General features: G+C 46.0%; 1 protein-coding gene across 8 annotated transcripts in view; it reads right to left on the bottom strand.

The window, feature by feature from the left end:
* The window catches only part of Tenm2 (teneurin transmembrane protein 2), an 856,557-nt gene that overhangs the window by 402,520 nt on the left and 429,810 nt on the right, over positions 1-24,227 (bottom strand). For 2 of the 8 annotated variants that reach the window (XM_069993973.1, XM_069993976.1), the window contains exon 1: positions 15,611-15,979. The exons of the other annotated variants lie outside the window; for them this stretch is intronic. In XM_069993973.1, coding sequence (XP_069850074.1) covers positions 15,611-15,656 — 46 coding nt within the window. In that variant the 5' untranslated portion in view covers positions 15,657-15,979. Of the gene's footprint in view, positions 1-15,610; positions 15,980-24,227 lie in introns of those variants that run through there. 8 annotated transcript variants of the gene reach the window in all.

Genomic DNA, 24,227 nt, shown 5'->3' with positions numbered 1-24,227 from the left:
GTCAGCCAGGTGAGGTAAGGGTTTTACTTTGTGGAGTTACACGTGGAAAGGTGTAGCTTGGCCTTGGCCTGGACCAACATACATGCTTTGCCTTCTCAAGAAGAAAAAAGAGAGGTAAAGCATTTGGGGGGGTGGTGGTGGTATATAACACAAAGGAGATTTTAGGAGATTTTAGGGGAAAGGATGTTTAAGGGAAATGTACAACTACTTAGAGATCATAAGCAAATAAACAACAACAACAACAAAAACCCCAAACCCACATATTCAAAAGGGAAAAAGTATTTCGCAGTCAAGAAACCAATCAACCAAAGCCATCAAATCAAAGACCCTCAGAGAGGGGAGAGGCCGCTCAGATGTGGAAAATGAACCCACTCCAAGTAGGTAGGGGAAAATGTAGGCAAAATGCTCTGAGGAGAAGAAGAATGAAAGCCAAGAGCTTCCTCAATGTATATAACGAACTTGCTGTACCCAAAGTGTATAGGAATAGTACCCCAAAAATCACTGCAACCCCGTAGTGCAGGAAATCCCTAGTACACATCACTGAGCAAAAAATGTTCATATAAAATCTTGGAGTAAGCTAGCCTCCTGGGAGAAATCACACACACACACACACACACACACACACACACACACACACACACACACACACACACACACACACACACACACACACACACACACACACACACACACACACACACACACACACACACACACACACCAAACAGTGTAGAGTTTATTGTCACTATAGTAATTAGGTAGCATTATCTTTTTTAATTATTGCAAAGAAATGTAGTATATACTTATTGGATCTTCGATGGAGTTTTTAAAAAGCTATAAAGCAATTTAAGGTATCTAAAGCATAAGAAGAGGGCCTTGCTCATTAAGTTTGAAGTACTTTTCATGTGAACAACAAACAAAGAACCAAAAGATTATCATGGTAAGAAACTACTATGGAGAAATTTTCTGTATTCTGAAAATGTCAAATACTCATTACCCGACTCATGTAGTTGTAATCCTTCTGTACATCACTTTTATAATAACAAAATAAGTGCTTTAAAAATGTCAAATACATTTAAATGAGGAAAATTGAGATTTTAGTTTTAGGATAATCAAATCAAGGGGACAATTTGATAAGAAAATGAATGGATGCTAAGATGAAGGATATAAAGATAATGCAATCAATAGAGTCTCTCCTGCTGTGTGATCCAGGCAGGTTGTAGATTTGTGATCTTCCTGCCTTACCCCACCAAGAGTCAGAATTACAGGTATGCCTTACCACACTTGACCTAAAATACCATTAAAAAATACTTATTTCAATGTATATGACCGAAGATGACAAAATCTAACTGTAAGGCTGCTATCTTTTTATAGTGGCAATTCAGATAGACTCTTTTGTTTGTCTACCATTTCCAACTTCTTTTAAAATAACAAATAGTTTGATTTTCATAATTACAAACTAAACCAGAGTTGTCAAGCCTCATGCTCTTAAGACAGATATATGCTTCGGAAGAAAATGAACGTAAATGTTTGGAGAGATATTTGGTGTAAAATTTCCACCGTGAATACTCAAAAACCAAACCCCCAAGTTTTAAAATACTCACTTGTGTAATTTGTTTAAAGACACTAATTTTTAAGTCCCCAAGTTTAAAAAAATACATTTGTGTAATGCAGTAAGATACGACAATTAAAGTTTCAGATCTAATTTGATTGTAGATAACCTTTTTTTTAAGTGTTTTTTTTCTGATTTTTTTTCTCAATTTTCCTGACAGGATTGCTTTCTTTCTCTCCTCCCTCCCTCCCTCTCTCTCTCTCTCTCTGGGTGTCTCTGTCTCTCTGTCTCTGTCTCTGTCTCTCTTTCTCGCTCTGGGTGTCTCTGTCTCTCTCTCTCTCGCTCTGGGTGTCTCTGTCTCTCTCTCTCTCTCGCTCTCTGGGTGTCTCTGTCTCTCTGTCTCTGTCTCTCCTGTGTCTCTGACTCCCTGTATGTATGTATGCATGTGTATGAATCTCTGTTATCAGACAATGATGAGAAAGGTGCTTCCAGAAACGCACTGGGTGGATGCTATGAAACGAGCCACCCGGCAATCCTGAAGGCTCCATGCAGCGTACATTTATTTCTGAATTCTGATCCTAGATGCGAAGGATAACGATTCTTATGAAGAGTCAAATTTCATTACTGGTTTGATGATGTTCAACAATTGCTAAGTAATTTGTTTACACTGCCTTAAGGAAACATCGCAGGGTGACAGCACGTGACGGATTCCGGCCTGTGCGACAGTGGCAAAGATAATACATCAATCTCCCGAAACGCCAGCGTTGGGTTATTTTTATGTTTCGTGGAGATCCAAGGGAAAGTTCTAAGAATAGAGCGGCAGGATGAATTAAACGAGGCCCGCTCCAATGTGCAGAGCAGAAGCTTACTGCGTCGCCGAGAGTCCAGAAGCTTCTACGACAACGAGTAATTTGAGATGAGGCCTACACGTCTCACCCACAAGCTCCAACCACTGTCTGCAAGTGTTCTTCTGCATGTATTCTATGTTTTTGTTGTTGTTGTTGGAGTAGTAATACACCAGGAATGCTGCTGGTATTACAGCAGAAATACCTCTGCAAGCAACCCGCTGGCAGACGGTCTCCTTTTATTTACGTATTTTTCTTCTGCCATGTTGGAGCTTCCTAAGTCAGTGTGGAAACAGGAATGGATTGGGGGAGGGGGAGGCAGAAAAAAAGACGGTCCACAGTTCAGGATCAAAACAAGAAAGAGTATCTGTTAATCATGCTGGCTCCCAACCGTGCATTTCTCCCGAGGACTCCTCCTATCTCTAGCTACCTACTTAACTTCTCGAAGGAGTCTCACTCCATCCATCCAATGGATGGGGTGACACGAGGTGGGTGGGGTAGGAATCCTCCCCCCCCCGAACGCTTTCTGACACACAGGAAGGGAAAATAGCTCTACCTTTCACCATGGGAAACCAGTTTGTTTTGACATCGGGAGCAGCCATCGGAGGTTCGCTGAAAGGCTGTATTAGCTAAACACAAATTTCACGAATAACACCTACAGACAAAGCTCGTGTGCCTCTCACCGAGCATGGCTCAGACGAGGGCTGGGCACCTCCAACTTGCCTTCAGAGGAACACAAGTCCCACTGCAGCAGAGCCCTTCCCTGTCTCGAATGTGAGGGACACCGGGGCTGAGCGGGAAGGAACGTCACACCCAGGAATCCCAAGCACACCTGTCATCCTAGCTGCCCAGGGTCTGAGATCTGAGGATGGCAGTTCGAAGCCAGCCCCAATAGGAAAGTCGGTTTATCTCTGATGAATCACCAAAAAGCCATTAGTGGAGCTATGGGCTCCAGCCTTGAGAAATAACAACACCAAACTGTCCCTACAGTACCCAGTCCCTCAGTTCCAGCCCCAAGTCTGGCATTAAAGAATAAAAGAAAGGAAAAGACCCCAAGGAAACCATGGAGAGAGAGAGAGAGAGAGAGAGAGAGAGAGAGAGAGAGAGAGAGAGAGAGAGAGAGAGAGAGAGAGAGAGAGAGAGAGAGAGAGAGAGGGAGAGGGAGAGGGAGAGAGAGAGAGAGAGGGAGAGAGAAGGGGCTGGAGTTACAAGTATTAAAAGAGATGAATTGCATTAACCTCTGTCCTTCCCCATCACGTTCACCGCCCGGTGGAAACAACAACAGAATTACTAAAGCCCTGTGCTGTCTAATGGGATGGTAATAGGGTTTGGAGGCCATTCGGGTAAAAGGAATCCATATTTTACACCATAATAAGGTCTCACTGAAGTCGCCGCACCCCTCAGAGATCAACAATTACCGATTGAACGCGAACCAATCCACGAGCACTTAAAAAAAAAATCCCATCACATGGCCAAGTTATAAGGCCGAGGGCTAGCTCTGAAAACTCAGGTCCATTTCAGTGATGCTCTTTTACCCAAATGGGAAGAATTCTTTTTTTTCCCTTTACTTACTTTCATAGATGATTACCCGTTCCAGAATGCTTTGTGGATGGATTTGTAAAACTGGTTGGAATTTTCAATAAATGGTACCTGTGTTTGTGGCAAGTAGATTCCCGCTTTCTAATGACTATGCTTTTTGCCCCCTACAAATAGTTCCTTACTGAAGGAGTAAACCTAATAAAGTCTCCTTGATGTGAAGAGTTTTCATAAAATTCAGAGGAGGGGATTTAAGAGGGCCCTCTTCGGTTAAGGAAAGGGGCAGGTCAATTCCTACACTGTGAGAGCAAGGAATGAGTTGGGACAGACACGGGACTTTCAGCCAGAAATCATAATCGTGAATGCGAATTGTTTAACCTGCACACAGCCATGGCTTGCTGGGTGAACTGACCAGCCATTAAGTTCATGGATATAATGCCAAGTAATTGTTGCATCACTGAACTTACGTTTATTCAAGTTTACTTATATAATTTCAAGTAATTGTTGCATCATGTAAGTTAACATTTCTGGGATGATTGTTGTCTAGTCAGCTGCATCGAGGGCTGAGTGAAACTGTTCTTTTAGAAAAAGCAATTCGTCAAATGTAGTTAAGAAATGCACTTGTTTAGGAGAAAGGAATGGGTTTGGGGGAAGACAATTTATGTGCTAGGTTTCAAACTTTCTTTTTGATCAGAGATTTATAAAAATGGATTATTATTATTGCTCTGCTAGTTCCTCTTCATAACTTCTCTGATAACAAGGTTAAAACATGTTATAGTCTCAATCTACAGAACACAGAAAATGCTCTATCAGCTACACTTAGAGTCTTCCCAAATAGAAATTTAGCCAGACAGACCTGAGGGATAACCCCATTGGATCGTCTCTACAAAAGACTTTGGTGGACAATTAACAGGAAGAAACAAAAGCCAGCCCCGGGTTAGCTGATAAAGGCAGAAGGTAATTAAAGAATCACCACAATGAGACCAAGACTAGGCCTCTACCGTTCTTCCCACCTCCCACCAGACGCCATGGTCCCTGGCAAACTCTGAGGTAACAATGCCCCGGAATGTAGGTGGGTTCATATCACAGGAGATTAAAACTGCCGGCACCTTCATTCTAGGCTGATTTGTCTAAGCTAATATACTTTCCACTTTCAAGTTATGGCTTGACTAATCGGATCAATATTCAAACAGAAACAAAATGAAAACCAAAGTGGCATGAACACCCCCCCACACACACTCAAGAAGAAGAGGCTCATGGAGGTGTGGCTCCAAATGAGCGAACATGTCAGGTACTGAGTTCGAGTCTCCGTCTCGGACAAAAAAACAACAGCAAACACAAAACAGCAGGTACTCACTGAAGGGAAGAAGGCCGGAGCCTCTGGGAAATCCCTCGGATGGACATCAAGACTCCCGGATCTTCCGATGATAAGCCACAGTTGTTGTTTGTTTGTTTGTTTTTAACCAAATACAGGAAGCAATTGAAGAATTTCAGGAAACTCCTAGGGTGGAGCAGGACACTCTATACATGATGCACCTGCTCAGTTTTCTGTCATCTATCACTTACGGGACCACAGGATAAAAAGAGTGCAAACCCCAGACCAAAAGGCGGTGTGTTCTGGGGCTTAGGGAAAAGGAGCTATTTTCAGATCCAGTTGAGAAGAGGAATGAGAAGAGGCCAAGTTCTTAAACCTAGGCAATCGTTTCTCTCGTGTGTTTTGTTTTAATGCGATCCATGCATTATCACCACGTGTAGATTTAACCTCCTACTCCAGCGTCACCGAGGTCCTGAGCACAGGTGGGCATAGATGACGCCCTTTTAAACCGGACAATACGTAAAGCAGTCAGGGCAGACTTCCAGGAAGAAGCAACATCCCAGCCCTAAGGCAGGAACCAGGGGTCATGCCACAGGGTTCAAGAAGATGCCAGGGTCAGGGAGCAAGGCCTGGGGGGGAGCGAACTAATGCATGATGGGGAATAATCGGGGGGCATCATCACCTCTGTGAGGATACACTCAGTGTAAGTAGGGTTTGGGCACCGAGTGCCCTGCAGGGTCGATCAACACCATCCACTGAGCACCCTTGCGACTGGAGTCACTCAAACCCAAAGACCCCCAAACTCTCAAAGCACTTCTTTAGGTTTAGTACTCCTTTAGGTTTGGCCTTAAGGCCAGCCAGGTTTGGCAGGCGTCACGCGGACCAAACGCTGGTTCTCCCTGCCGTCTCCTTTCTGATTTCTCCCCAGGTGACAGCTGTGCGTGCTGCCCGTGGCTTCCGACTTGGAAGAGGCTGAGCTAACCACGCGACCCTCGGGAGGAGACGCAAGAACCACGGGAACCGGCCACCGATAGGTCAGCGAGGGCATCACACCGGAGACGTGCCAAGAGCGCAGCCACGGCGCATGAACACAGCGTAAAAGACAGCCGTTCAGTCTTCAAAGCAGATGTGTTCTGCACCTCCAGTACCGTGTCCTGCCTGGCATGGGGTGGTGTGCTGGGGTCCTGACGGCTTCCCTCCCCAACAACAGCTTCTGCTCTCCTGCTGCCATTTTCTACATATTTTGTGCATGACTTTTCTAGAGGAAAAACTTAATAACCGTGCTCAGGGATGCAACAATACAGGGACAACCTTAAGCATATGTGTGTGTGTGTGTGTGTGTGTGTGTGTGTGTGTGTGTGTGTGTGTGTGTGTGTGTGTGTGTGTGTATACACATATATATGTAAAATCACAATTTTCTAATACAGTTTCCAACATCAGGAAAGTTTGTGAGCACAAACGAAACGACAGCCTATAAATCATCTAATCTAAAGTTGAGGATCTGAATCGGCAGCTAAAATAGGAATACATGTCAGATTTAATACTCAAGTGTTTTAAAACAATTTACCTTTATGTTCTGGTAATATTTTTTTTTAAAAAAGAAAAAGAACCTCAAAGAGCATTCTGGGGAACCAGCCTGTTTTAATAAACTATAATAAAGCAATTGCAGCTTGGGGTTCTATCCAGATTCTTGCCATGTGGATGTTCATTTATCTGAGATTTACTTAAAACAAATAGATTAGATTCCTTTCAGGAACAAGAATGACATGGCTTTATTTTATTTTATTTTTGGTTAACGCTGATTAATGATTTCAGTCTCTAATGTCATTCGTCGGCGACCGTCATTTTCTCAGTTGAAAAATGCTCTCCCGAATCTGCGGGCTTTGTGGAGGCATGAATGTTTTCCCCATTTCTTATATTCTACTGACCTCTAGAGACTGCATGTGTCTGTATATGAATTGCACACAATATGTGACTATAAACAGATAAAACATATATATACACGTATAGTATAAATGTATATATACATATGCACCTATATGTATGTAAATGTATATATATATATATATAAAATGTTAGATTGAAAATGAAAAGATCTCACTTAGAGAAGCCTATTTCATTGTGGGGAAATATGTTCAGTACCTGCTTTTCCACACCACTTTTTGAGTACACATTTAGTCCTCACCATCATGACAATGAAGATGTGGACCCCGAGAACAGACAGGTATGTAGGCGGGAATGCAGAAACACAAATGCCACTATAAATACCACACAGCCCTTGTGACCCCACGTGCCAACATTTTGAAGGACTTTTTTCTCTTCCTTCCCATTCTCAGTTTTATGTGCTATATGACTGTTCAGGTTCTCATTGAATATATGGATTGAAAGCTCTTGGCCCTTCATGCTATTTCACTGGCTACCCCCATCCGTCCCCAGAATAGTTAAAGCCTTCAAGGAAGAGGTCTTTGTAACACGCTCTTTTTTTTTTAATCTAGTGATAAAAAAGAATATTTTTAAAGGAGCAAGGAGAGCATCCCACGGTGTGTCCTTTGGCCTACTGTGTCAGTTATGTTGCATAGCGTGCGTTTAATCGTGTGTATTACCTAATACTTTAGGAACAGAAACCGCTGGTGCATCTGGAAGTCACCCAGACACTCGGCATTCACGTGCACATCTGTCTGTCAGGGTGGAGGGAGGGCAGAAGGGATCTCCCCAGGAGACCACGGGAGGCAGATGTGAGCCCAAGAGTTCCCGAGTGCCCCCTGTAAGGAAGATGCAGGAAGAGAGGAGGCCGAGGGCTGACTGCAGAATAACAGATCTGCAGCTCCGCAGCCCGGCTGGAGCCAGGTTCCCCTGGCGGGCAGCGTGTTCTAGGATTATGGATCTTCTGGAAAGGACAGCCACCCCTCCCAGCCTCTCAGCACTTCTGTCTAATTCTGACATCCAAGAGGCTCCAGGATCCCTCAGTGCCCGCCCCCCCCACGCAGGCTTTCTGTCAGGAGGTCGAATGCCACACCCTAATAATGGCCACCTAGTCAGGGACAGAGGCAGACTGGCACGAGGGCTGGAGAGTCAAGAACTAGGATGTGGATAGCTGCTTTTGTATTGAACACTAGAGGGAGATGCTAATCAGAACCCTCACCCCACCCCGCACCCCCAATCTACTTTAAAAGGAGCCCTGGGCTGGACCCCATAGCCATTAGAAAGGTCTGCTAGTAAGGAGGCTGGCCCAGGAATAAATAATGTCCATGAGACTCCATCTTGACCAATGGCTGAGCACCATAGGGCACACCTATACTTCCAGCTATACCAGAGAGTACAACAGCTGGACCAGTCACTCCCAGCAAAAGAAACAAGGGAGCCCAGGAGAGCCTAACACCAGACCCCCCCACCTCCCCGCACACACATACACACTTTGAAAATCATCAGTGCAAAACTGTCCAGAGGTGGGGGGATGGCGTAAGGTAGAATGCCTGTCCAGGAAGCAAGAGGCCCTGAGTTCAATCCCCAGCCCCACCAGAAACAAAGCCAAATACAAGAAACCCTAAAAACAAAAGGTACCCACTAGGCCCAACTCTGTGTGAGATGAGCACAAATGGTAGTTGGTCCAGGGGCCTAGTGGAGGGAGGGGGGCGGTGGGGGGGTGGGGGGAGTGAGTGAAAGGAGGGGAGAGGGGTTTGGAGTCAGCCACGCCCACTGGGTGATGAGATCCTGAGCTACAAAGAGGCAGGTGTACCACCACCACCAGTGACCAGACCTGTGTCCCCTCTTCCCCCCTCCCCACAATTAAAACGCATCCTGTCCGTTTTAAGCGGTGACTTTCAAAACCCAGACTTGCGGCCCAAGTCTGTCTTCCAAATGATAATTCGCCAGTTCGCTCAGTTATCATCTTCCCTATCATTAGCCAAGGCGTGAACGATTAGAGAAACGGTTCACATCAGGTAGACAGAGAAGACAGGGGAGAGCGAGCCGGGGGAAGAGATCTGAATAATCCCTCCGCTGGAAACTCAAAACCCTGGGAAATCAGCACCACGCGGTAGAGGCAATTAGGATGCAGGCCAGTTTGGGGAAATGTGTAATCCATTCTGCTTCAAGCCGGTAAAGGCCTATTTCTAAACAAAACACAACAAAACCAAAAAAAAAAAAAAAACCCACCAAAAACCAACTTGTATTTCAGCTTGCAATAGCTTAAAAAGTTCCCCTTACTAGATTGTCTCCAATTACAGAAAGCATGCTCAAATACAAGGCTGCAGGGGTCTGTTAAAGCCGCAGGGCTGCGCGTAGCTGGCTGTCTCATAGGGTTCACCGCTCACAGGATCTGGGGAACACCACAGGAACCATTCTCCAATCCCATAATGGTATTTGTTTCCCAGTCCCTGAAGTGCTGTTGTCAATTGCTGGTAGGCTGGGGGGGAGGGGGAGGGGGATGGGGGGGAGTTGTCTTTAAATAACAGGTTCTGAATAGTAAGAAAATTTTAAAAAGCTACAGATAAAGTTAGACTAGGTGGGGCACCGGTGGCTCACATCTGTCATCCTAGCTACTCAGGAGGCTGAGATCTGAGGATCACGGTTCAGAGCCAGCCCGGGCAGGAAAGTCTGTGAGACTCTTATCTCCAATAAACCACCAGAAGACCAAAAGTGGAGCTGTGGCTCAAGTGGTAGAGCGCCAGCCTTGAGCTGAAGGACTAAGGGTCAGCACCCAGGCTCAGAGTCCAAGCCCCACAACCAACAAAAAAAGGAAAGTTAGACTAACCTCAAGGATATTATGTCAGTATACAAACATGTATCCACGTCCATGCACACCCACACCCCCCAAGTGCAGCTACTGTGGATGTGTCTATGTGTCTCAGTGTTGAAAGGGGCCACACATGTGTTTGAGGACAAGATTTCCCCACAACTGTCAGTCAACAGAGAGAAAGGAACGTCAGCTTTGCTACTGCAATCAAAATGCGGTGATGCTAAACAGTTAAGAGATAATAATAAGGGCTGAAAAGGTGGCTCAGTGGTAGAGTGCTTGCCTAGCACAGGCGAAGCCCTGGGTTCAATTCCTGTGTACCACACACACAGAAAAACCCAGAAGTGGTGCTGTGGCTCAAGTGGTAGAGTGCTCACCTTGAGCAAAAGAAGCTCAGGAACAGAGCCCAGGTCCTGAGTTCAAGCCCCAGGATTGGCAGAGAGAGAGAGAGAGAGAAAGAGAGAAAGAGAGAGAGAGAGAAAGAGAGGACAATAGTAGATATAAGTGTGTTAAGATCTCTTGTGAAACTAAGGGTATACACATTACAGATCTGTGAATGCTAACTTTTTTTCCTCTCAAGCTTTCTAAGACCCTCAGTAAAACACACAGAAGCAAAATAGTCAAATAAGGCAGGCTGGAGGAAAGGGAGAAATCCACCTACATTCAAGGTATTAGACAATCGTTTCTAAGCCTCTGGGATCTATTTTTTTCTCTCGCATTGTTATGCAGTCAAGGGTATGAGTGATGTCTTTTGTGTTCGATAATGTCAAGTTTGAATGTCATGGGCAGCCCCATCCCTGATGGTATTGAAATGGTGGGAAGATGAAAAGCTTTAAGAAATAAATGGAACAAATTAAATTAAAGTGCTTGGGAGGCCAAGGAACCATTGGGTTCTACGGTGACAAGGGGGCCACCCTGTGTCCCTGGAAATCGGTTAGCCCAGGCGGTGGTTCTGAGGACAGGGGTGCTCCACTCCTGTTCAATTGTGCTAGTCATTATGCTGGCTCCTTCTACCGAAGGCAAGAAAGCATCTCTTATGTGCATGTGTAAACGACCGTGGTAGGTTCCCAGACTTCCAGCCACAGCACTGGACCATCGAGAAAGCCAGGCATCCGAGAGTTCAAGATGAGCCGGTCCAGGCCTACACCAGGTTACTCAGGTGGGTCCAGGAGGCGATGGATGCCAACACCTCAAAGCACCGAGCCACTCAGAGAGAGAAAAACTCCAGCCTGAGACACATCCATCCCTACTCAACTCCAGCAAAGGGAAGAGAGGCAGAGCACAGACTGATTATGCCCAAAGAGGGGGCCCCCCCACAAACTCCACCCTGTCTAAATGATACGCCTCCTCTTCCACCAACAGCCAGGGGCTTGCTCGGGAAGGGAGCAGGTAAACGGACGTGCCAACACCGAGGTCCACTCAGAAGAGGCCATGGCGCAGACAGCCTGCCACGGTTACAGAGAAAGGGGCTCCTCCCAGCCACGCCTCGCCCCTCCGGTGTTTCTCAGCCCCTATCAGACGGAGCCCCAGCTCCTCAACATCCCTGCGAGGTGAAGCAGTACCCTCCCGGGGCACCCCTGACTGCTCCTGCCTCCAAGTTCCCCGCTGAAGCCCTGTGGATGAGTGTGAACGCGTGTGACACCCCATCCCCGTCCCCAGGAGGAGCTTCACACAGACAGGCTGCCAGATCGCCAGATCACGCCTCCCTCGTGGCTCCCAGACAGCCCGGGCTCCTGGTTCGAGGCCCTCCGTTGTGCCCGCGTCAGCCACGGTGTCACGTGGTCCCGGTGAGCGTGTGGGTCGGTGTGGGGGACTCCTGTAATGTCACCCTCCTCTCAGCGCGGCCCCTCCGCCCGCAGCCTCTGTGGGTGCCGGGGCCGGTGGGAGATGGTGATGCCACCGATGACAAGATCTGTAGCTTACTTTTTTTAAAGACAGTAAGAAAAGTAACCGGCCAACCATTTATCACACACACACACACACACACACACATACACACACACACACACACACACACGCCCCTGAATGCAAGCAACAGCAAAAAGAAACAAAATAAACGCAACACCCAAACCCTAGGACATGCATGACCTCCAGGGCTTTCCAGTGTTAATTACAAATAATAATAATAATAATAAAGTCGACACTCACAATTTCTAAATCTAAGGCTCTTTTTCTGCAGAAAATAAGAGAGCCGAACGGGTGTCAAATCAAAACATGCTCTGGACAGTTCACACCTCAGGAACGAAAAGTAACAAAGAAGGGCTTTGATGCAAAAGAAACAGAAAAAAAAAGGGGGAACCCAAGCTTTCGAGGAGAGGTGGACACCCCTGTCCTGGGTGGGAATGATAAATACACGTCTCTTTCACGAGTGAAAGGGGCTGACTGATCATTTCCAGAAATAAATATTCCCATAGACAGAGGTCACTGGTTGCCTTGAAATTGCATCAGGTCCTCTCTGGGTACTCGAATCCTGGGCTCCTCGGAGAGGCCTATTGTCATTTTATCAGAGTGATTACCACCAGGGAAAGTCCAGCCCGACTCCTCTCCCAATCCCTACGCCTGTTCTCCTCTGCTAAGCCTGGTGGCCTTTGCTTTGGCAATCTGGGGCTTCATATCCGAGGCTAATTATGTTTCCCACTCCGAGGAAAAATCCTATCGGGCTAATTTTTCAAAATCATCCAGAACTTCAGTGACAAGCCATGTAGTTTTTTCTTTTCTCTTTCAGGATAGATCTGTGAGATACTTACTAGTCCCTGGGAAAACAGTCTTGGAATGATGAAATTCTATGACTTTCGAGTTTGAGTGCTTATAATTTCTTAATATTTCATTCCATGTTGGCTCCTGGTGTGTGTATATATATATATATATATATATATATATATATATATATATTTTATATATAATGCATTTGATCATTACTCTTCTTAGGGTATTCTCCTTCAGATCTTTCTCTGGCATCGTATTTGCATCTTAAAGGTTTTTTTTTTTTAGCATTCAGGGATCAAATGTTTTGAATAGCAATGTACAAACAGCAAACAGACATTCTATGCAGGAATTAAGGAGAACAATCCCATAATTTTTAAATCTAACTCCAATTTTAATAGCTTTTATAGATCATAAAGTGCAATGATTCAATATAATTCATTAATTAGTAAATTATGCAAAGTGCCGTCCACAGAGTTGGGAGAGTCATATCTTTCTTCCCTGCCCTTTTATAAGTCTATTGCATTCCCTTTTTTTTTCTTAGAAAAATATGATCTTTTCTTTGCTCTCCAGCAACATCTACTGGAAACATCAGAAAAATGCTATTTATATAAATCCAATAGTTTGAGGAAGGAGAGCTTTGATTACGGTCTATCGAAGAAATGCGTGGTGCACTAGCGTCCGGTTTACAATGCAATTATTTCTGCTTTCTTTCCTGCGATTTCCTCCTCTCCAACAAGACAAGCGGCTCAGTGAAGCAGAGAACCCGGCTGCAAGTTTGCATTCCTCCCCCTGTCTCACCTTGAGGAAGTCATTTTCATAAATCAAAGTAAAAAGCCTCGTTGATCAGGACCACGCACGGCTGCTGACCCCAGCTTCTGTCCACACTTGCAACTCTGACCAGAAGGGATCATGATGACCAAGCAGCCAAGTTCACAGCCCCCCACCCCCCACAGAAGAAGAGTTGGGGATTGCTAGAACCCCGATAAAAGGCTCTAGGGAAGGGACGCAATGCCATATAAAAGATGGAATTGAAGAAAAGCTACTAGAAGATGCTGCAAAGTTTCTTAAGTTGAAGAAAAATTTAAAAAGAAAGAAAGAAAAAGAAACCACACCACAAGGGGCTGGTTAAAGCTCACGACCTGACCATCGACACCAAGCATTCGACACCAGCGTCTCCTCTCCCAGTGTACAGCGTTCTCTGCTCTGTAAAGCACCAGAAAATGATGATAATGATAATAATAACAATAATAACTTTTCCTGCACCTGTACTGTGAGTTTCCCAGGGAACTTCTGCCAGAGATCATCTCTCTCAGGGAGCCATGGTGGCTGAGCCCCCACACCCCACAGGCTCTGGGATGCAGAGGTGACCCACGTTCTGGCCTTGGGCGCAGCAGCCACAGATGCCAGGAGAAGGAAAATACCCACCGTTTCACCAAACAAATACCTAACCCACTGTTGGACAGGCTTGCCGGACCCAACACCGGTGGGACACAGCCCACCACGGCCCCTGCTCGTGGCCAAGATCAAACCTTGGGCGGGCCTGGAAGCTGCTTCCAGTTCCGAGAAGCATTCACTGAACAGAATTTTACACTTTCGTTAGTAGACTTGTCCCACCCCTAAAAAATAGAAAAATCATGTAAAAACTCAACTGAAATATGTCCAGTAACAACCTGTGTCAAAACCAAAAGAAGGTGGATAAAATTCTGATGAGGGGGGGCTTCCTAAAATGAAAAAGTTGGCAGTTAGTGGGGTTTTGTCTGTCTGTCTTGCCGTCTATTAATCCCATTCACGCCAGTCACAAATTTTTAGCAAACAGAGGCGATGAACACAAAATATACAAAGACTGGGTGCACACCCAAAATAGCCCAAACTTTAAAACAACAGTAACAAGAGCAAAAATCTGGGCTGAAGCATGTCCAGCGTATCGTATGCTGCGGTGATTCCAGGGGAGAACAGATGTGGGGCTCTTTCTGAGCCTCATCCCAAAGCTCTTGAAATGAGAAATGTCATCAAATATTATCCACAAATCCCACTCGGGGGGCACAAAAGGGCCATCACGCACACAGCCACCTACACCAAAGGCCACACGGATTCTAGATATTGAGAGTCGACAGCGAAGTTCAGACTTGAGCATGATTAGCTTTCTCCATCATTAAGCCAGTGCAAATCCATCCAACAGTGCAACTAATTTCCCCCTTTCAAACGGTCATCATTCCGATCTCCCCCGTCTACAACATGCCATCCCTTGGTGTTTTAACTTCACATTCCATCTGGGGCAGCCCTGCCCAATCTCCCCTCCCTCCCTACACACACACCCCATCAACCTGCACAGGTTCACACACTTAAAACCACCTCACTCCCAAAGATACCAGTCCAACAGACCTCCGCCAGCCAGCTACACTTAAATAAACTCTCCCTTCGCTGAACCCTCGGGTGAAAAATTATCACCGCACACCAGAAGTTCAGTGAAGAAAAGAAATGGGAAGAAAACAAAAATAAAAATCAAATACCAAGCTGTCTCTCAGGGCTGGCATCCCGGAGTTCAAATGCAATACCAATTGGATTATCATTATAATATTTTTCCTCTTGCGTTAGCTGTTAGGCATTGAACGTAACACCAAGTGCTATTCGGATCACAGTCATCTTTCTCCTCACTCTCTCTCTCTCTCTTTCTCCTTAAATAAAAGGGAGGTGAAATCATTGGCTAGAAATGCATTTACTACACAGATCTATTTTCAGTTGCATCGGCTGCAGGCTCGAGTTCATCAGAATACATACAGGTACTTTCTCCGTTAAACAATGGGAAGCCAGCAGAAAGATGGGCTCATGCATGCCCATGCCCTTCTCGCCGTCCGCGAGGGTGGACGCGGGGCTGGGAGGCAGCCGCTGGGGCTCGGGGGAAGCCGGATGGGCCAGCTTACCTGTCTCGGCTGGAGGCTTCCTTCCCTTGGTGGCATTGTGCAGCATCGCTCACTGTTTTCCCCGGACTCAGCGCCGCTCTCAAATTACACCGCCAAGTCCACCCCTCGCCTTTTCCCCTTCTGCTTTCTTTGCTTTTTTTTCTTTCTTTCTTTTAAAAAAAATGTTTTTTCTTCTTTTCTTTTCTGCCCCCTCTCCTCACCCTTACGGAAGGAAAATGCTTCTTGCGAGTGATTAGTTGCTGCTTTTTGTGGTTGTTGTTGTCCCTTTTGAGTCCCTCCTGCAGGAGAGAACAGGGGAGCCACCTTTTAATCTTTTGTAAGAGTGAAAAGGCAGAAAAGGAACGCTCGATCAAACTGAGCTGCTGCACACATGACTGAAACTCGCAGGAGACGCTGCTGCTGCTGCTGCTGCTGCTTCTGCTGCTGCTGCTGCTGCTGCTGCTAGCTGAGGGAAGGACTTCTGGGTTGAAGTGTCAGCACCGAACAGGGGAGTAGATGGAATGTGATTCACATTTGTGAATCAAAGGCGGGAGGAGAGAACAATGAGGAAGGGAAAGACAGCAATGCGAGGAGAGAGAGAGCGACAGAATGAGAGGCAGAGAGAGCGAGCAAGGAGAGCGAGAGACAGAGAGGAGAGAGAGAATGAGAGGGAGAGAGAGAGAGAGAGAGAGAGAGAGAGAGAGAGAGAGAGAGAGAGAGAGAGAGAGAGAGAGAGAGAGCCGATTTCAGGCAAAAGGATTCTCAGAATAAAGCCACAAACAGCGAGTGTCTGGCAGATTCTGTTTTTATCTCCTCCAGCCTGATACAGTGCCTCTCTCATTTAGATACACATCCGTGTATCTTCCAGGTTTGAACACGGAGCTAATCGCGGGAGATCTGTCATTTTGGTTTTTTTTTCCTTCTTATTTTCCTTTTTTTTAAAAAAAATATTTTTGTCTGATTGGCATTTCACTGTGCGGTGTACCTGTAATTTTTTTTTAAATTTTTTTTTGGTCGGAGGGGGCATTTGTGTGCAATTGATTTCATCTATTTATTTATGTAGGCTAAAAAAAAAATGAAAGCTGTTAATTTCTACGGCGATTTGTAATGTAGTTTTCCTGGCAGATGGAAGTGTGCTTATCATCACTGACAAACTGCCCGGGTTCAACAAAAGAAGAAACAAATGCCTCCTCTTGATCATTGTCTCTTTAAAAACCACCACCACCACCACCACAGAAACCCACACCCCAAATATTAGCACCCCCCTCCCTGGTTCCAATTTAAAAGGTGTTCTCCCTCCACGAGATTTAGAAAGCAAGGTAAAATAAACCGGCAAGACTGGACGTTAGGAAGAAAGGTGTGGAGGAAGAGGCTTCCTTCGGCAAAGGGAAGAAGCTAAAATCCCTCCCGGTTTTTCTGCATCCTGGGGTCCTGGGGACAGAGTTTCTGCCTTCTCTGAGAGCCGAGGCCTCCCTGGGTCTGTCTCCCTGCCTCTCTGCACCACTGGAAAGTAGGTGCCTTTTTTTTTTCTTCTTCTTTTTAAAAAAACAAAGTCCAAGAGAAAGGCTCTACTACTTGTCATCGTTTGAAATGCTCTGGGCAGCCTTTGTTCCACCCCTTGCTTCCCTCCTGCCACACGGCGGCCAGGATTACACAGTTAAATTCCCCCAGTGACCTCTTTTTTATAAGGATGGAAATTGCTGATTCCAAGGTCAAGTATTTGGTGTAAGTTAAGTTATTGGCGAAAATGACTGTTTGGCTTCCCGTGGAAACCTGGGGGGGGGGGGGCGGTGCGTGGGAGAGCGGCCGCGAAGCCAAGAGGGAAGGGGAGAGACCCAGCTCTGGGAGGGCCGTGGACACTTCTCTTCCAAATCAAGCATCTCCAAGTACCCAAATGGCAGCTTCCGTACATCCTGTGTATAGCTGCTATCATTGTGTGTGTGTGTGTGTAGTGATGGGGGTCAATAAAAGGATTTCACCACAACATAAACATTGCCCCAAAGATGTGCTCCATTTCCGGGCAACTATTAGACGTTCCGAAACTCTGTGGACCCTCCACATCTTGGGGTCCCTTGTGTGTGAGCCAGGCAGATACAGAATAAGAACGGAATGGAGAGGAGTCCCCCCCCCCAGCTTGGCCTGGCCAACACGTTGTATCCAAGGAGTGGTTGCTTATTTATTTATTTATTTGTTAAACTAGGAACGTGATGCTTTTCATGGCTTGTCTCCGGGAAGGGAGACATGAATTTTTACCTGGGCCCTGAATACAGAAGCAACCCCCCCCCCCAACTCCCATGTGTTGTTCAAGAAGACGCTCTACTTATCATGAAGATGGCGCCAAGAATAGAGAACACACATGGGCTGAAGGGGATGATACATATATATATACACACACACATTTTATATATTATATATATATAATATATGGAGATACAGACAGAGGAAGGGGAAGGAGGACTGGACTTTGACACAAAGGTAAGGCTATGCAAAAGCCCTATAGGCCAGGAGGGAAAAGGTATATTGAAACCCCTGGAAACATGTTAGAAGCCCCTCTCAGTCACACGAATGATAGAAGGTCTCTAGTTAAAATTAACTATAGGAACGCAGACCCGAAGAAGCCTTTTCCACCAATAACAAAGACCCAGACTGGAGGACAGAATTATTTCCGCCTTCTGGTAGCCAAGAACCAAGGCAGGGCAGTACTAAACAGGATCAGAAAAAAAAAAAAGACCATAGAAAATAAAAATTAAGGCTGGACAGAAAGAGACAGACTTTTTTTTTTCTTTAAAAGCTATAAATGTCTGGTTTTTTTTTTTTTTCTGCTTTTGTTGTGAGGAGGTGGGGACCTAAAGCGGAGTCTTTTGTGGTTTGATACATGTGATTTATTCTCAAGACATCTTAAGTAGGGGAAGGTGGTATCTCCTTGTACTGTGATGCCAAAGATGGCCGAATGCATGTAACTATTCCTTGCTGCCTTGTGCCTTCTGTGGGAGAGCTGCGAATGTGGAAGAGGAGGTAGCAGTTATGTTCCCTGGTTTTGGAACCGCTAGGGGACTGAATCCTAGCCCTGTCACCGGCTTGTTCTGTGACCTTGAGCAAGTTACTGGGCGTCTCTGGGGCTGCTTCCTCCAAGGGTTGGGTGTGACCACGCGTGTGCTATTGGTCACAGGGTCGGTGGCCAGCACAGAGCACATACCTTGCACACGTCAGCCTCCACGCTTAGGAACTCTGCTGCCCACCTACACATTTTTAAATGGGCAACATTTCATCTCCTTGAAATGGATGGCCCCTAGGATGTCATTCAAACTGCCTGCTGGGCCTTTCCACTTGGACAACCCTCCTAGAACACCCCACGTTCTACAACCAGACAGCCTACCTGTGCCTCAGAGGACGGGCCCCTTCTCTCCACAGTGGTAAGATGCAACATAACAACGATGATGACAATAATAATAATGATCTTGGAGGCTCATGTTTTTGCTCCCCCCTCCCGATCAGTCATCCATGCAACGCAAACCCTACTCCCATATTTCTCAACGATCTGATCGTTTCGTTTCAGACGCGGGGTCCTTCCAAACCTTAGACCATTCCGGCCCGTTCCTGTGTCTTTGCTTTCGGTGCTGCTGGTGCTCCTACAGCAGCCTGCTACACCTCCCTCTCCCCTTCCTCAGAACGCACTGCACATCAGGCAGTGGAATGACACTATTCCAGGCGTGACCTTGAACAGGTCCTGAGGTACAAAGGCAGCCACGCTTGACCTTGTAAGCTGTGTGATCCATTTCCACACGCCGAGTGTGGAGACCCGCCATTTTGAGAGGTTTTCCTTTCCTTCTCCCACTCCATTCTTAAAGAGCCGGAACAACCACCTTCACCACACCGGCCCCCCCCCCCCCCAATGACATCCCTTCCCCATAGTTCTTGCTTAGCCAATGGAAGGTCTGCTTTATTTCATTTATCCTATGGAGTGGGCTTAAAGGTCATCAAAGGTCACCAGTTCCTGCGAGAACCAAGTGTGGATTTCATGGCCTCCCGTCATTGCTTCTTGCTCACCCAGCAAGATCAGACGTGGGCCCGTACCCCCAGCCTGCCCCCACACAGCCCCTCCTTGCCCCCAGGAAACCCTCCTGCCCTTCCTCCTAACAAAGTTCAACTCAAACCTCTTTCTCCGAGCCCAGAACAAGTAACAAGTCCTCCCAAGCTAGGGCCCTGACCTTCCTGGGCTAGAGCAGCGGAACTGCTTTAATCCCAGACGCCAGCCAAAGGCCCTAGGGAAGGAGGTATGCATCGTAATTAGGAGCTTGGCTTCGGACTTGGCCCTAGGTCCAAATCCTGACCCTGAAATCTGCTTCCTAATTGTGGAACATTGGTCAGACCCTTTTCTCTCTAAATCTCCCCTTCCTCATCTGTGAAAACACAGTCAGGACCGTCACTAGCTAATAAATGCAATTAGCATAAATCCGAGTCTGTAGCTAGTAGCTAACCAAGAAAGAGTCTTTACCCATGATAGTTGTGAGTGCTGCTTACCAAATGGGACTCAGCTTTGCCTCTAATTCTCAAAACAAATTTTAACATGCCACCTAACAGCTGTTATCCAAACCATTTCACAGAAAGGGAAACTGAGGCACGGCCCAATTAACCCAACTGATGGCACACAACCAACAAGGCACATATGAATATTTTTCCTTTCTATCTCCCAGATTTTTTTTTCTCTTTTCAATCCCCACTTTTCCTGTAGACCTTAGCCTGTGTGGTGTTCAGCTCTTATTGTCAGAATTTTGTGATTTGGGTTCCATTTTTCCCATTGTATGATCAACAACACGAGAGCACTATTCATGTTTTAAACATCTCTGCGTCTTGAGTGTCTTCCATAAATCTTTAAACAAAGTAGCTTGCTTACTCGGTAAATGTTTGTTGACTGCTTGATCGTCAGTGCTCACGAGGATTAAAGTTTTAGCCACATTTAAATTCAGGGACACTGTTTTTGGAGGAAATGATTCCATCATGCTCTCAATGAATACCATCGTAATTATACAAAATAATATAAAAGGCAAACACTACATATGAATGAGCCACGCAGAGAGGAACAAATGGAGTTTTCTGTAAAAGAAGTAAGGCCCATCGATTTGGTCCCTCGTGCGACATACTGATATCTGCTTGGAGATGCTCCCATCAGGGGCACATGGATGACACGGGAAGAGAGACACCATTGACAAACTGTCATCTCTCCAACCTCACACCTGCACCTCAGTCACCTTCACTGCTGCCTTTTAAGTAAACGCAGTAATTGCATTCTCATTTGTTTGCTCCCTGGCTCTGTCTATCTGTCTGTCTGCCTGTCTGTCTATGATGGAAAGCTCCTGGAGCAACATCACGAATTCAGTCAACCAATATCTTTTCCTTTGTGTGTGCTGATGAACGCTATTGTCGACGTGCACACACGTGAAAAGCCACGAAACGAAGACAAGAAAGGCCTGGTGCTCCTTGCCCAAGCCAACTGATGCTCTCAAGCTCTAAGTCTCTTCCACTGATTCTATCATGGGCCTGAGTTCGTGAGGGGCGGAGGCTTTCCCCGTGGTGATTCATGTGAGGCCCATGTGTGAATGGCGACCAGGGATTCTCTCCCCCATTTTGCCCACATCCACCCGTCTCTCACAACCCACTCTGCTTCCTGCCTTTGCCTTCCTTGCACATGGAGTGTGCATTCTGAAATGCACACTACCGTCTGTTCCATATAAAATTGCTTCGTCTCCCGAGAGTCCTTCCTAAGACGATGCTAGCTCATGATCAACGCTCTCGTCTCAAATTTCAGAGCACCGTTTGTCTGGCACGCTTCATTACATATTGTTTTACAATTGGTCCTGTCCCACCTTTGGACATTCCCTACAGAACCTGAACTATTATCCTTCTCCTATGACTGTGTAACTTCTATTTGTTTACTTATTTTGCTGGATTTCTATCTTATGCCACACAGAGATTTAAAGCTTCCTGGAGGGTGGAAGAACTAGGTATCTTTAATTTTTGTATAATACATTTCTATCCCTTTGATTACTCCTGGATATTCAGAATGCATTTGTAAAAACATGCTGATTTAGTGTTCGTATTGAACACATGGCTGAGTTGACAATTCAATCCTTCAGAAGTTATGAGAAGGGGCTTATAATACAATCCCGCAGTCTAGAGAATGGTTGTTAGGATCAGGTGGAATACTGGCAATATAATTTTTTGGTTGCTTTTCCACCATTGAGGAAATACAGAAGGCTGCTCCTTTATTGGCTTACATACACACATACACACACACACACACTTTTTGTTGGTCATGGGGCTTAAACTCAGAGCCGGGGTGCTGTTCCTGAGCCCTTGTACTCAAGGGTAGCACTCTACCACTTTGAGCCATGGCACCCCTTCCAGTTTTCCCAGTAGTGAATTGGAGGTAAGAGTCTCAGGGACTTTCCTGCCTGGGCTGGCTTGGAGCTGTGATCTTCAGATCTCAGCCTCCCGAGTAGCTAGGATGACAGGCGTGAGCTGCCGGCGCCCGGCTCTCATGCGTATTTTTGAGGCCACACTTTGAATCAACAACTGATGTTCATGCCAAAAAGGAGCTCATCCCATCCAATGGAGAATTGTGTGGTGGGATGGAATCAGCAATTCGGCCTCTGTGGGGGGAGGGGGACACATAGCTTTCTCCTAATCATTTGTGTATTAGTTGGAAGTCATCCAACATTGACTCACTCCCAAAGAGCCCCTAGAGATGGAGATTCTCAACCCCACAGGTCTCTTCTAGGGGTCATTTCTGGCCCCCTTATGCAGACATCTCTTCTGGGAGGTTTGTTGCTTTCTCCTGAGGATGCGAAGGACAAGGGAAACATTTCAGAGCCTGTCTTGTCCTGGTACCCTTTCTACTTGAATAAAAGAACAGCTTTTTCAGGAAGAGTTTCACCCTCCTAGAGCTGCTCTCCAGACTCAACGGGGGGTTCACGCGGTTGGAACTGTCTATAAATTGCTGTTTTTCAAAGGTGGGGGGGAGTGGTATACAAACATCCTCCCAAATAGGAAAAGAATGAACAGAACCCATGAAGTTTCCAAACTGACCTTCACGTACCCTTCTCATCTATAAAATTCAGGGCCCTTTTACTGCCTATTGCCCACTTACAGCGCATCTATAATACGATGGAAGGTTTGTGATACAGTTTTCTGAAATTAGTTTATATTGAAAATCGTATTGCTATCAGGTTGTATTGAGCCAACTGAAACCAACTGTTTTTGTTAATTAACACTGCCAGCATCCACGACCCTGTTCCAGCATTGGGCTTTTCGTCTGTGGAAGGGAAGTGAGTCTCGGTTTTGTGGTTTTTTTTTCCATTTCCGTTTTGCACAGCGAGGCAAACGTGAACACCAAAGTAGCAGCTGCCTAATCATAAAGTAAAAATGTAAAGCAAATCAAGAGAGAGCCTCACGTCTCGCTGCCCACAGCGGGCCCCAAGGAGCCCAATTCAAAGAAACTCTGTTCCTCTCTGGGGAGTCGAATGCAGACTTCCGGTGGCCTACTTACTGCCTCTTGTTCCTGATGACTCTCAACCTGGAACATTTGAAAGCATCCAACAAGAAGTTACTTGGTGATCACCGTCTTGAATGGATCATGGCGGGGGTGGGGGGGTGGAGAGATGTATTTGCTGGCTATGGGTATTAATTAATTAATTAATTTTTACAGTAACTCGTGCGCTGCGTTGTTTGTTCTGGGTGTTGTGTTTTTCTTTCTTCTTCTATGTTCTGACCCCATGACGAATCACCAAAGCAATTCCCAACCTGACTTAGCAGAGAGTTGTGCGTTTGTTTATTTGTTTGTTTTTAGAATCATCGGGTTGCTTCTTGGTTAAAACTCCAGGACAAGACTGCGCAGTTTCTGAGGAGGACTGTAGGAGAAGCCGCGATGGGGAAAGGAACACAGAGCCATATGTGCTGGCGTGGGATTACAGCGGACAGACCTTCTCCACCCACCGTGTGCTCCCTAGATCACCCGAGAGGAAGTGGTGCCACTTTCTGGAGACTTCCCAAATAGACGCCACCACCCACGTTTACGGAGGCCCTCTTCCGTGGACTTTTCCTTAGCTCCGAATTTTAACACTTTCCTGGATTAAAAAGGTAGAGCCCCCCCCCCACCTTACCCCCTAACCCTGAACCCATCGATCCATCAGAAAACAATCTCTATTGAACAACTCCTTCCGGAAGAAAAGGGAACAGGAGGATTTCAATTAAATAGGCTATTTCATGAGCTGCCTTTTCTAAATCTCTAGATGCACTATGAAAGCAACCACATCTTTCTGATGAGAACTAACATACACACACACACACAAAAAGTGGTGATTTTTTTAAAACAGCTGACAAATCCCCTCTAATGAGGGGCTTACACCACAACAAACAAACCACTTTTCGAGTGATTACGCTGCACAGATGTCAAAGAGGAATACCGTGCATATTCCCTCAAAGCGTTTTCCTGACCATCTATAAACCTGGGAGAGGAATGGAGCAGCACACCACTGAGAGGCAGTATCGTGCAATAGTTCAGTCCCACCATCTCCTATATAACACCGGCTGGATCAGGGAGCAGGAGGAATTCCAGCTTCCTTCCCCACCCACACCCAGG

Source organism: Dipodomys merriami, unplaced genomic scaffold, assembly GCF_024711535.1.
Source record: "Dipodomys merriami isolate MVZ:Mamm:240054 unplaced genomic scaffold, mDipMer1.0.p SCAF_44, whole genome shotgun sequence".
NCBI classification, from domain to species: Eukaryota; Metazoa; Chordata; class Mammalia; order Rodentia; family Heteromyidae; genus Dipodomys; species Dipodomys merriami.
Note: the sequence above shows the minus strand (reverse complement) of the source record. Positions and strands in the feature narration are given on the sequence as shown.